Genomic DNA, 13,333 nt, shown 5'->3' with positions numbered 1-13,333 from the left:
AATTTTGACTCTGGAAGTATGAGGCAACATTACTACCCAATGACCCAGCCTTAACATTTTACATGGTACTCATATTTACTTCTGTAACAAGTACTATGTACTGAATAGTAAAAATGTGCATTATAGGGTTTCTTACTGGACAACACAACAGAAAATAAGCCAAAGTTCTAATCTTCCATTAAACATTTATGTTTAATGCTGTACATCTCTGAATTTTAGATCCATAATAAATATTAATACTGAGATTATACTCTGCATTTAAAGTGAACAGTAACACTGCCAAAATGACTTTCTTTGTAATATAAAGAAATGTACTAGGCTAATATGTTAAAAATGATTAAGTCATTGCTTTGGAAAAATTGATATAATCTACAACCATGGTTATTATATATAATGATATTACAATAGTATTATTATTAACTACAAAAGCAGTAAAGCATGGCCTAATGTACAACTGTATAATAGTTAGAGAAAAGTTCCTCTCCTGGGTGAATGGCTCTCAGTGTCACGAGAACAACACATCTTAAGGGCCTGGAAGGGACACAAAAAAGAACATAGTAGTTCAAATGAAATCAGAACAGATCAAAGTTTATTTGTCATTAAAGCAATTAACAGTATACGCTCAGAACAATGTGCAGTGAAATTATGAGTCCGACAATAAGGACAAAAAATGATTATCACTGGCTCAGAAGGGACATGCATTAATGATCTCTGTTCAGCTAATCTTTGTCATTAAAGCATTTCCCACAGGACAAAATCTAGTTTCAATAATAGTTTCTTAATTCACAGCAATTCAAAGCAATTTTTCTTACTGAAAATAGGCTTACCTTGGCATATCCATTCTATAATTTACATTGGGAAGATACTGGCAGAGTTCTATGGGAAATCCCGTAGATACATCAAATTCCTGATAGCACACGTTAGCAGCTTTGTCTGAAATAAAAACATGCGCAGTTGCAGCTGGAAAAAGCTTGTCAGTTTTGTCATTTAAAAAGGAAAAGCTTTGATTTGAAACTATGCAAGGGTTAGGGTTAGGGTACAAATGGTAAAATGCATATGTTTGCAAGATGGAGACCTTACTTGCCATTTGAGCAATTATTCACATATTGACCCACTGCCAGGGGGTTGTAAGGTTTGGCAGTCAGCCACGTGGTGTCACTGAGCTTAATAGGCCCTAGTCGGTCCCTACCACTGCATGACCTGTAAAAGATTTTCATTGGTTAAAAAGGTCAAAACTGCAATAAAGAAAGATATTTCATTTATGCACACGGGGGATATGGGATTTCTTACCTGTATACAGCTTTAGAAATTCCTTTGTCATTGCCATCAATTAAAACACCATCAATACATCTAAATATAAATGGATTGCAGACCGACTGGAAGAAGATAGGCTCGTATCTCTGATAAATAGTGCCTGTGTAAAATAATTAAATATCAGCATGAATTAATGGAATTTTAAGGTGGTTTTAATTCAATTATCCAAACATTAAAAACATATATTAAAAAAAATATCGACCATTTCATTTGATTTGTTCGAAACAACTTTTTATTGGTCCAAGTAAATTGTATTTCATATTTATGGTAAAATGATAAAATTAATTTTGTTTGGCAGAAAAAGGAGTTTCCATAGATCATCTTACTTATCAGACTTTTAATTTACAGTTAATGTTCAAGAACTTTCTTTTCTGGGATCTAGTTATAGTCTACGAAACATAATTTCAGTTGGGGAAATCACTGCTGTGACCTTCTTTGGCCCAAAATTAAACTCAAGCTAACTTCCATGATAACTTCCAGTTTCTTTGGTGAGGTGAGTGATTGTGCATAGATAGGAGTGTTCAGTGTTGCACTTTCCACGTAAGATAATCCCTTTGGGATATGTGTATTTTAGCATGCGACTTTAGTGAACATGAGGTTTTTCAGAAGCGCATTAGTCATCTTTTAGCAGGACAGACTGCAGGTGGTGAGTGTCAAAGCAACGTCCCCATAAATGTCAGGACTCAAGGTTTTGCAATAACATTGCCTAGAGCATCACACTGCCTCTGCAAGCTTGCCCTCTTCCCACAATGCACCCTGGTACCATCTCTTCCCCACGTAAACGACGTCCACGGCCGTCCACATGATGTAATAAAAAATTTGACTCATCAGACTAGGTCACCTTCTTCCATTGCTCCATGGTCCAGTTCTGATGATCACGTGCCTATTGCAGGTGCATTCAGCATTGAACATGGATCGGCATGGCTTCTCTGATCATTCTGCGGCACTCATCCCCATACAGAGCAAGCAGCTATGCACTGTGTGGTCTGACACCTTTCCATCATAGCCATCATTAACTTCTTCAGCAATTTGTGCTATAGTACTTCTACTGTGGGATCAGACCTTTGTTCTGCGAGCCTTGGGCACCCATGACCCCGTCACAGATTCACTAGTTGGCCTTCCTTGGACCACTGTTGGTAGGTACTAATCACTGCATTCTGGCAACACGTACCCCACAATACCTTGCATTTTGGGTATTTTTGAAAGGTCAGAAGACTAGATATATGAATGGTTAAGAATGTTTAGAATTGCTCTACGTGTATGCAGAAAACGACCAGGATTTCTTTAGGTGTACAGAATGAAGAATCATGTTCTGATGGAATGATCAACTGTTTTAGTGAAGCCGGACAGTTTGTTTGTGAAACAATTTATCATGTTGCCGTGAAGGCAACAGAAGAGGTTGTGAACATCTGAGAAGATGCCATGAATGCATCCAGAGATGTTATGAAGCCACCATGAGAAAGTCACACCTACCTGGGTACATGGCTACTGTGGCTCCTTTCGGCACTGTTCCCATGACAACGAACACACCTGTCCCTGCAGACTGGAGAGAACTGGGCCTCCGTTCAATCGCGAAGCCCATCGTGTCAAACATGACTCTGCATGGGTCTGAGGGACCCTCTTCCCCAACAGCAGCCTGATAGTCAGTCTGGGATGATGAGGAAAGGGTCTGCAGGATGTCCCTTTGGTCACCCAGGTTACTGCTGAAGAGGGCTCTGAACAACTTGGTAATGTTGAGTAGAACCTCCTCATCTGAAACCAGTTTATCCAGGGAGCACAGTGGAACCTGCCGGAGAGTTCTTTTAAAAATATATAATAAAAAAAAAATTAAATCAGTATTAAAAGGTGAGAAACTGAAAAATATTGTACATACATGATCATTATTATATTATCATATATTATTCAATTAGTTATTTTGTGGTAGTTGCAGCCTAAAATTCTTGAAATTGTAGCTGTTTTTCTCTAAATTTGCAATGCATCTCACGGTATATTTTTGTGGGAAAAATGCATAAATTGCCACCTTGAAATCTCAATAATTTAAAATATTGATAGTAAAGAAAGAGACATATGTACGTGCTTTCTTGATGTAGTTCATGTCATATTACAGTGCTCATTATTGATTCTTTTCAAAGTCATTTTATATATATATGGTTTTGGTAAAATAAGCAGTTCAACATTAGAAGCAAATCAGCGCCTGCAGTGCAGTCACTGGACGTGTCATGGACTACAAGCGGGCAGTTGATTTGACCATTTCATGCGGAAAAGCCGCAGTAAATTTGAAAAACTTCAAGGTCTTACAGATATTGTAGTTTCCTTGATTTAGCGTTAATTTCTGCGACCGCGAAATCCTTTGCGGATTGATAGTAGGTCTATATTATAGACTCAGAGAAAAAATCTTGCTTAAACGCAAATGTACGGCACTCTGAAATCACTAAATAGTTCGACAAAAACAATCAAACATCATTACTCTTACTTCTACTGTTTAATAACAGATTTAAAAAACTACTTATTTTTAGTGCTACGTAGGTGATTAAATTTCTTGCAAAGCCTGATCAGTGTATACATACTACAGCTCAAGATAAATACATTTTTTGGGGTCTGACATTATAAACACAATTCAAGTAGATAAGATCTTCAAACTTCTGCCTGTTCCAGTGAAAAGGTTACTCTAGCTCTGTATCCAGAATAAACCTTCAATATGAAGGAATTACCTCTCGTTTTTACAGATGTTTACAGCTATCCACGGAACAAATCTATATTTGTACGAATTCCATCGGGTTTGCAATACATTTAACCAGCTTTTCAACATAGTTTGAGGATGTCATTTGTTTACGAACTCCAAAGCTAAGAGAGGACAAACGTGTGCAACCATCGAAGAGCAAGACCATAAATACTATGGAGTATCAGCCTTAATCCCATGATGCACCGCGAAAAAGAGCATAGATATTATTTTACAAGTAGAATGGACACACTGAAGTATACGTTTTAGCTTCACTCTTGTCAACCCTGGAAGTCAAGAACGGATGAGGTCAGAATAAAAAGGGAAACTGGGCAGCAATTTCATACAGACCAGCAACCTATAAACGAACCCGCTTGGCAGTAACGTAAAGTATTGGTCAGATGTGCTAACTGGACCGTGACTCAAACTTCTTATAAAGACAGCATACATAATGCACTGAATAAACTTGGGCTGTGTTCGAAATGTTCACGTACTGCAGTGGGGATAAGGGCAGACAGCTGTTGATACAGTACAGCCGCTCGGCGGATGTACCGCTGTTGCATAATTATGCGCCGGATATTCGTCATTGTTATCTCTGTCGCATAAACAAACGTCAGAACATCCCCTCCAAGTGATAAACTCTAATGTTAAAAATGTACTATTTAATTTATTGTATGTTTTTTGACTTGGTGTTCATTATTGAACCTGAGCATAAACGTTGTATTTTGAATAAGTACACGTTGTTGTGAACATGTCTTCACAACGTTGAAATAAAAAATAAAACAAAACTTTGCAACACAAATCTGTGCACATGTAACGTGGGAAGGCATCGACGGCAGCCTAGTGGACCTGTAGAAGATCCCACAGGCAAGGCTCAGTTTCTTTATCAGGGCGACATACAACACACTCCCCTGCCCACTGAACCTGCACCAGTGGTTTGGCCAGGAAGAATGCTGCTCTCTCTACAGCAGTCCATATGCAAGCCTCTAGCACATCTTGTCAGGCTGCAAGGTTATGCTCTCCCAAGAACGATACAGGTGGCAACACGACCATGTCCTGAGCAGATCGGCTGAGGTGCTGGAGGGTTGCAGGCAGTAATGCCATAGCAGGTCAACATCTAGCTGTATAATCAATGCGAGATTGAAGTCAAACTTTTGAGATTGAAGTTGAAATCTATGGATAGCTTCTCCTAGCACAGCAGCACAGGCAGCATAAATAAATCTGGGGAATATAGAGAACTGGACTCAGATTAACTCAGATTATCATCGAATGCAGTTCAAAATCTGCACAGGTGTCTTGCCAATTAGCAGACGAGTTGAGTATTACGCTGTTTAGATGTAGCGTGTCAGGCAGACACTGGCCAGGTGTATGTGTACTATGTGAGATGTGTGCTGTCAGGGAAATGCTTTATATATTTTACTTTTAGGTGGCCATTAATGCTCTTCCATATCTAGTCAACATAGCACATATGTTGGTAATGTGCAATTTACCTTACATGTATGTCACTTTGAACAAAAGCATGTGCTAAATTAAATTAAAAAGTGCTGTATTATGATTCTTGTGATACCTCTGAAATGTGTATTGTGGATTGTAACCTGTTACAATAAAATATCGCCCACCACTTCAATTTGCAATGACCCTGAAACCTCTGTTCCTTCAGTACCTCTCATAACACATAGTCATGAGAACTATCATATGTTTCTTCCGAGTACATGAAAGACATGCAGTCTGTGTTATTTCATTCTCACAGGTGTACAAGGGAAAAGAGCTCGTTTACTGTTTTGCTTCTATGTCAGAGTCCACATTGTTCTTCCAGGGGCCTGTAACACTGATCAGGTTTCATGCATTGCCGGATAACTTGTTGGATTTAAGGTAGCCCAAGCTAAATGTAAGTGAACTAAGTTAAAGCAAATTTAAACTGGGGTACCTTAAATCCGACAAGTTATCTGACTAAGCCAGAAATCTGGCTTTGTGTCCCCGGCTCTAGTGCTGACTAACGGACAAGGTCTCCTCCATAGCACTGATGAGTGTGATCTCCTGCAGCTGAACAGCACCTTTTGGTACCATTTCTTAAATGTAGGGTTAGGGTTTTTTTTAAAAAACAACAATACAAATAATAAAACGGTATAACTGACATTAGAGGATTTCTATTAGTTTGACTAGCAGAAATTTAAGACTGATAATGTGGGTACGTTGTACCATACAATGGTTTGGCATATATGAATATATGATTTTTGCTTTTAAATTAACATGCTTGATTTTTTTGGAACGTGAGTCATTCTGTCGTTAAAATACGGAAGACCGTATCACATCTCTTTAAGAGGCTAACCCTGTTTTAGTCTTAGTCACGTGAGGCTTAATTCCGACGTGATTTCTGTAACGGATATCAGGATTTCAGTTATTTGGATCTCGATTTCTGTTGATGCTTGAATTGATCTCCCCGCCTGCACATGGCTCGTAGTTATTGGATTACGGCTGAATTGGGCAAAAATGCGGCGAATCTGAGCTGCTCTTAATATCACTCATTAGCTTGGCTGAATATGCGCGTTTACCGGGGCTTGTTTGGGTGACGACGATGGGAGGGGAACGATTGTACTTCCGGCAGCACTGTGCCTTTCCAACCTTTTCAGGTCGTCGCGCTGTTTTGCAATCCAAGCAGTAAACATTACAAATATCCGTTATATGACACAGTACCAGGCGTCTTTGTTACCCTCAATGTGGGTACGGGAAATCTGTGTATCTGACTATGGCAAGAAGAGCAGTTAGCAGGAAGAGGAAAGCCGGGGAGCCCAAAGAACAACAACAGGTAGGGAAAAGGAATCAGTGTCCGGACACGCAGGCCGTGTCGTGGGATCGGGTGTCCTTCGGGCTGCGCCGCGTGTTTTTGTATCTCCTCCGGAGGGTCTCTATCACACAAACACACACAGGCTGAGTGATCGCAGCGATCCTAAAGGCATGAGAAGTAGGCCAAAGCCCCACAGCCTCAATGCTGTATCTCTATGACTAAACGATAAAGCAGTCAACCAACCAACCAGACAGGCTTCAGAGAGATGTTCATTGTTGTTATTATTTAGAATACACTTCTCGGTACAGGAACCTGCGTTATTTAAATATAGGCCTCAACGTGCCAAACTACACAGCACGGGGTAATCAGTCCCATTATTATAGTAAGTTTTCCAGCCCACTGCCACATATTTTCTTATCCTCATAGATGGGTGTAGCGGACCGGAATGTGATTAACTCCGTAGTCCTGGACGATTTATTTGGAAAATTGACAGCGTTTGTGGTATATAGGTAGGCTATAGTTTTTATATGGCTTGTCAATTGTACCTAACTTTTCTTTGGTTACGTTGTAAGCAGCTAGCTGGGCATAAACATGAAAGTACCAAATTAGGATCTTTAGTTGCGCTTAATAGTTGTATTCAAGACGTATTCGTAACACGTCACGTAATTGACATCATCTGCCTAAATGTGCTATATTTAAGCACTGCTTTTTACATTGTGTACCTTTGAATAATAGCAAGGCGACATACACGGTTCTTGCGAGGCATACAGCTGGTTTCCCTTCTGGTCGATTTTGTTTGCGCTGTTGATTAAACAGCAGTATGTGAATTAACGTTCAAAATGCAAGCATGATACTATTACTTAATACTGTAGGCCACCTTATTTAATTGTTTTTGAAACTTTGAAACCTTTGTAATATAGTATCGAACTTTAGATTGTTGGCCTACTTTTTACCACGAAACTGAACTAATGAGTTATCATTTATTAATGAAAATTAAGCCAAATATTAGTTTCCATTTGTATATGTCACATATATTGGGAGGAAATTTAAGAAAAATAATTGTTTATTGTCGGAGATATACAGAGAGAAGTTGCCTGAGTGTAAGAGTCTCAATCACGTAATGGAAACCTGTTATTTTACTACTTATTAGAGTTTAGGATGATGGAGGCAAGCATATGCTTTTTGTCTTGGGTGTACTGCAAAATCATACACCTTAAATTATATAGTGCCATTATTATATAATCATATATTTTTATGTAATGATCAATGTGCTGATGAATTGTGCATTGATGTGAAACTGAAAGTACTAGTTATTTAGAATTGAAATGCTGTATTTGAATGGACACTCACTGGGAAAAACTCTTACTCTATTAAAAATCGTGACATAAACAATGTTTTTATAAAGGGATTCTGTGTTTTTTTCCTCCCCTCTACTCAGCCGGGCTGCTGCCCCTCTTCCAGCAAGCGGGTCCGTGTATCTGCCTCGTCACCCTCGTCATCCTCCACGCTCAGCTGGCGCCCCTGGAGCGAGCGGGGCTCTGTAGTGCGCGTGCTTCAGGGCCGCGGGACGCGTGCACACAGACCACAGCATGAGCGCCACCTGGAGCGCAGCCTGCGTGGCGTCGTCGCCGGCCGGCTGCCTGGGATCCTGCGTGAGCAGGAGTTTTCCCTCGGACACCTCAACAAAGTGTTCGCCTCCCAGTGGCTCAATCATAGGCAGGTGGTGTGTGGAACCAAGTGCAACACGGTAAGTGTAGTGCAAATGTCGGTACTTAGAGGGCCTCGCTTTCTGTGCTTTGGAGTATGGTTTGTGTACTTTTGTGTGTGTGTAATTCTTGAGTAGATACACAGAAGAGTTGAGTAAAATTAGTTAAAATTTGTAAAAGGAATACGTGTTGCACTGCCGTATTTTGATGCTAGAGCAGCTTCGCTGACCATTGCTAGCCTGTGTTTTGGCCAGTGGTTTAAGTGGCGTTCCCTCTGCTCCCCCAAAGCTCTTCGTTGTGGATGTTCAGACGGGGCAGATCACCCGGATCCCCATGCTGAAGGACAGACAGGCCCACGCTGCCGGGGGTGGAGCAGGCCTGGCTGTTTATGACGTAGCTCCCATGTCGGGCTCTGCACCGGCTCTAGATCAGCAGAGCTGTGGCATTCATGCCATTGAAGTAAATCCCTCAGGCACCCTGCTGGCTACAGGTGGAGACAACCCCAACAGCCTGGCTGTGTACCGCTTGCCTACCTTGGACCCTGTCTGTGTGGGAGATGTCAGTCTTTCTTTATTCCTATTCTTTTTATGTAGATGTTAAATGTTGTATATTTAAGCCATTATGTGGTCAACTTTGCACTGTTGATTAAAATGAGATGCAGTTTTATTACTATGAGTTGTAAACAAATTGGACAAATGAGAAGGGAGGATAAACATCGGTGCTTTTCCACTGCTGTCAAGTACCGAGCCATACAGCGCAGTTCCGGTTCGCTTCGTTTTCCATTGCCGGGTTCTGAGATTTCTAAACTAGCTTGGTTTAGTCACACTTTGTCTGCTAGTTACCAGGGCCATGTCAGTGGGGGTGTGACTTGGGTATGGCTGGCATAATTTACAATGGGAAAATGGTCAGTGTGAGGTATGGCTCAGATACGGCTCGGTTCTTGGTAGCAGTGGAAAAGCGCCATTTGTTTGTAACATAAGTGTTTAAGTGACACCATTGCTGTTACATAGTAGAAACTTGTTGATGTCTTAAAAGTTACAATAGTTGAGGGGCACTCTAGAGCAGTGGCTAGTTAGTTATTAATTTTTTGGTTTCATAGGATGGACACAATGACTGGATCTTCTCCATTGCTTGGATAAGTGATACGTTAGCTGTTTCAGGTGAGTTTGTACTAAACTGACCAGAGCTACAGTGACTCAGCTTCTGTTGGGACCGCAGGCCACCCTGACTCTCTTTTGATATGTAGTAATTCAATCATATTCTCGAAGTAACTATCTATGTACTTTAAAGGGTAGCAATTTTAAGTGGAACAGTTTCTGGCATCTTTTAAATAATCGTCTTTCTCAGGCTCCCGAGATGGTTCCATGGGGCTGTGGGAGGTGTCTGAGGAGGTGCTCAGCCGGGCAGAGAGGAGACAGGAAGCAGAAGGAATCCCAGGTTATGTGCACATCTGCCACCGTGCCCTAGAGGACATCCCCAAGGAGTACACCAACCCGTACAATTGCAAAGTCAGAGCACTGGCTTTCAACAGCAACCGCAAGGTCAGCATCCACTTTGGCACTCGCGTATTTGTAAACCAGAATTCTCACTATTCCTGAAGAGCTATGGAATGGAGGTGTTTATTTCAAGTAATATCTCTTGAATACTTTCTAAAATTATTTGGTGTCTGTGTCTGCCCCCCAAAAGCATAGTATCTAAAGTGGATTTCCAGAGCACACAGAATGAGATTTCATTAATTCTACAGCTGTAATTGATAACAGAATCATGCCACCATTTTGGCAGCGTAGACATGTTTTTGCTCTGAATATGCCCTGGCTGACTGCCTGAGGGTTTTCCTCTTTCAGGAGCTGGGGGCTGTATCCCTGGATGGATATTTCCACTTGTGGAAAGCAGAACACAGTTTGTACAAGGTGAGTGTTCTAGAGTGCTTTTGAAGCTGCTTTAAATCAAAGTTTATCAATTGTGGTAAAATTTATTTTAGTTTGGTAACAGTTTACTTAAGGCCGTGTTTTTAGTAACTTATAAACACATTGATAATGCATTATAATGCGTTCATAAAGCATTATTAACCTGGCTATAAATATTTATTAAAAGGCACAAGACATTATAGCCATGTTTATTATGCATTATGACTGCCTTTTGAAGCTCTAATCTGTAATGCACTATAGATACTTAAATAATGCAGTACAAAGCAACATTTGCTTGTACAGACCATTATATTGCATTATAGATGAGAGCTTCATAAAGCATTCATAATGCATCATACACATGCCTATAATGTGTTATGCCTTTTAATAAATATTTATAGCCATGTTTGTAATGCTTTACTAATGCATTATTACTTGTTATGAAAGTGTTTATGAATTACTAAAAGTATGGCCTTACGTAAAGTTACCAAACATTTTTATAAGAAAAAGAAAGATCAGTAAAACGTTTATGACATTAACACTGCTCGTCCTTTTTTTTCCTGGTTAAGTAAAAGCTGTTAAGCTAGGGTGTGTCCGCCCCTAGGACATGACCGCTGCTTAATGACCTGCTGACCCGCTTTCTTCCAGCTGCTGTCAACTAAGCTGCCCCAGTGCAAAGAGAACGTGTGCCTAGCGTACGGGCAGGAATGGTCGCTCTACGCTGTGGGCTCCCAAGCTCACGTGTCCTTCCTCGATCCCCGGCAGCCGCCTCACAATGTGAAGTCCGTCAGCTCACGGGAACGTGACAGCGGCAAGTACAGTAAGACGTAGACAGCATCTCCTCCTCATATGATTCTGTGTGCAGATTTGTAACGCATGCTGCGTTTTGCGCAGGCACCCGGTCGGTCAGCTTCTATGAACACATAGTGACTGTGGGAACCGGCCATGGCTTCCTGTTGTTCTTCGATATCCGGGCCCAGAGGTTCCTGGAGGACCCGTCCAGCTCAGGCTGTGGATACCGACAGTGTCCAGGGGAGGGCATTCTTAGGCTTACTACTGGCAAGGGCTGGCTGGTTAGTGCTTCACAAAGTGACTTGTTAGTTGAAATGAACTCAGAACAGTGATAAGGAATCCGCTATTTACTAAGTGCCAGTCCCCGGCCTGCATTCAGTAAACTTGTCTTCTGTCTCTTATCCACAGAACCATGATGAGACGTGGAGGAGCTACTTCTCTGACATCAGCTCCTTCCCCAACGCGGTGTACACACATTGCTACGACTCGTCAGGCACCAAGCTCTTTGTGGCAGGGGGGCCACTGTGCTCAGGCCTATATGGGAACTATGCTGGACTGTGGAGCTAGAAGGCGGGGGGATGCCGCCCCTCCCCCCCCCCCAATGCCCAAACAAAGAACAAAAGCTGCACTTTTCCAGTGCAGTGACTGCAAGTGGAGCATCCACCAGTATCCCATCAAGTGACCTCCCTGACCTTGAAGGAAAATGGAGGGAGCTATCACCACATCTGATTGGATTATGGGATCTCTGATCTCTTCCACACCTTGTTTGCTTATTTATTTTAAACCCTCTTCCTTCCCTTTGTCCTCTGCCAAAGGTTCGTGTCTTACTCTGTCACCAAAATAGGTATACATACATTTTATTTTTTAATAGAAAAACAGCATATACTGTGTTTGAGTGTTTTATTTTGGGAAGAGGTCTGTGATGAAGGAGGAACAGTGACAGATGGCAGATTTATACTAGAACAACACGTTTTCTAGATTTATATTGCCAGGCACCTGCCATCTTTTGTGTAGTAATGTCTCTGTAAACCTGCTTGGTTTGCCTGTATAGATGAAATATATATACGCGTTTAATTTCTTCATCTTCCATGAACAGCAGTTCATTAGCTTTACTAAGGTACCATAAGAAGCAGACCTATGTAACTCATGCCCTACCAGCGAGGAGGACTCTGGGTGGGGGGTCAAAATGAAGTGTTAAATAAATTTCTAGATGTGAAAGGAATTTCATGAATAATGTTGCTCGTAATGTTAATCGTGGTAGGAATCTATGCCATTTTTATCATTTTTAAAAACACTTCTGTGTTTGTGTTTGGCATCTGGATCATGTTCAGTCGTAGGCAGTTTTATATGATTCATAGTATAGGGATATAAACTACTCTATACTTTTTATGTATCCCTAAGGGAATATTCAAATATACACTAGTACAGATAGAGGGACCTAGCTTCTTATGTAAATATCATTTAGGAATATTTTTGAAGTCATTCATTGATTCATTGAGTAGGTGATGATACTGAGATCAGAAAAAAAGCTAATTTGACGTGGTAAACTTTCATTTGGATATGTTTGAAATTATTGTGGATAGAAAATAATTTAAAATTTGGGTGTAATTGACCTTTGATGTCTGACGCAACTTACAGTTAGAAAATGTTTCTCATGTCATATCAGCTTTTTACTTATTCTTATGTGCAATTTAACATCAATAAACCATTATTCATAGTATTTTAAGTAATTTTTTTGATTACTTTCCACTGGAATAAAAATTGATGTGAGAAGAAATATATAAGCGTTTTAATCTACTTGTTCCTGAAAGACTAATACAACATTTAATTAATTATTTCCTTAGCTGAAGAATGGCAGCACTTTAAACTGCCGTATTCTACAACATTTACATTGCCGCGACTCCCCTACCAACATTGCTGGGCGGCCTACCTTTTCTTTGTGGGACCAGCTGCTGAGCCGTGCCACAAGCCAGACCTGGAAGAGGGTGGCAGGGGCCTCTTTTGTTGTAATAGGGCAGATTCAGGGGAGATCTCGCCAGATCAGTTGTGTCCCCATGTTGCAATGCTCCTAGTTATGGTGCAGCGACCTGGGCAGGTGGGGGGTGCGGTC

The 13,333-nt window shown here is 40.9% G+C and overlaps 2 protein-coding genes across 3 annotated transcripts; one reads left to right on the top strand and one right to left on the bottom strand.

The window, feature by feature from the left end:
* Positions 1–173: 173 nt before the first annotated feature.
* setd9 (SET domain containing 9) lies at positions 174–4,508 on the bottom strand. Of its 2 annotated transcripts, none has more exons than XR_002838248.2 (6): positions 4,026–4,508; positions 2,788–3,113; positions 1,291–1,414; positions 1,081–1,200; positions 828–933; positions 174–531 (listed from the first exon to the last, which is right to left on the bottom strand). XR_002838248.2 is itself a non-coding variant. In XM_023811617.2 (6 exons), exons 1-6 carry the CDS (start codon positions 4,121–4,123, stop codon positions 444–446), a joined length of 858 nt encoding a protein of 285 aa, XP_023667385.2. In that variant the 5' UTR covers positions 4,124–4,507; the 3' UTR covers positions 174–443. The 2 variants fall into 2 exon arrangements, 1 of the variants encoding a protein (XP_023667385.2); XM_023811617.2 differs by having other exon boundaries at positions 1,085–1,200; positions 4,026–4,507.
* A 1,859-nt stretch (positions 4,509–6,367) lies between these two features.
* dcaf12 (DDB1 and CUL4 associated factor 12) lies at positions 6,368–12,943 on the top strand. Its single transcript, XM_023811713.2, has 9 exons — positions 6,368–6,839; positions 8,257–8,565; positions 8,813–9,082; positions 9,624–9,684; positions 9,872–10,065; positions 10,369–10,434; positions 11,080–11,242; positions 11,326–11,504; positions 11,632–12,943. The coding sequence occupies exons 1-9, from the start codon at positions 6,780–6,782 to the stop codon at positions 11,788–11,790; spliced, it is 1,461 nt and encodes a 486-aa protein (XP_023667481.1). The 5' UTR covers positions 6,368–6,779; the 3' UTR covers positions 11,791–12,943.
* The last annotated feature ends 390 nt before the right edge of the window (positions 12,944–13,333 follow it).

Source organism: Paramormyrops kingsleyae, chromosome 7 (assembly GCF_048594095.1).
Source record: "Paramormyrops kingsleyae isolate MSU_618 chromosome 7, PKINGS_0.4, whole genome shotgun sequence".
In the NCBI taxonomy this organism is placed as follows: Eukaryota; Metazoa; Chordata; class Actinopteri; order Osteoglossiformes; family Mormyridae; genus Paramormyrops; species Paramormyrops kingsleyae.
Note: the sequence above shows the minus strand (reverse complement) of the source record. Positions and strands in the feature narration are given on the sequence as shown.

Coding starts and splice junctions, on each gene's coding strand:
- setd9 (XM_023811617.2), bottom strand. CDS start 4,123: ATGTTGAAAAGCTGGTTAAATGTATTGCAAACCCGATGGAATTCGTAC. Junction 1,415..2,787: donor CACAGTAGCCATGTACCCAG/GTAGGTGTGACT, acceptor TATTTTACACAG/GCACTATTTATCAGAGATAC. Junction 532..827: donor TATAGAATGGATATGCCAAG/GTAAGCCTATTT, acceptor TGTCCCTTCCAG/GCCCTTAAGATGTGTTGTTC.
- dcaf12 (XM_023811713.2), top strand. CDS start 6,780: ATGGCAAGAAGAGCAGTTAGCAGGAAGAGGAAAGCCGGGGAGCCCAAA. Junction 9,685..9,871: donor TGATACGTTAGCTGTTTCAG/GTGAGTTTGTAC, acceptor CGTCTTTCTCAG/GCTCCCGAGATGGTTCCATG. Junction 10,435..11,079: donor CAGAACACAGTTTGTACAAG/GTGAGTGTTCTA, acceptor GCTTTCTTCCAG/CTGCTGTCAACTAAGCTGCC.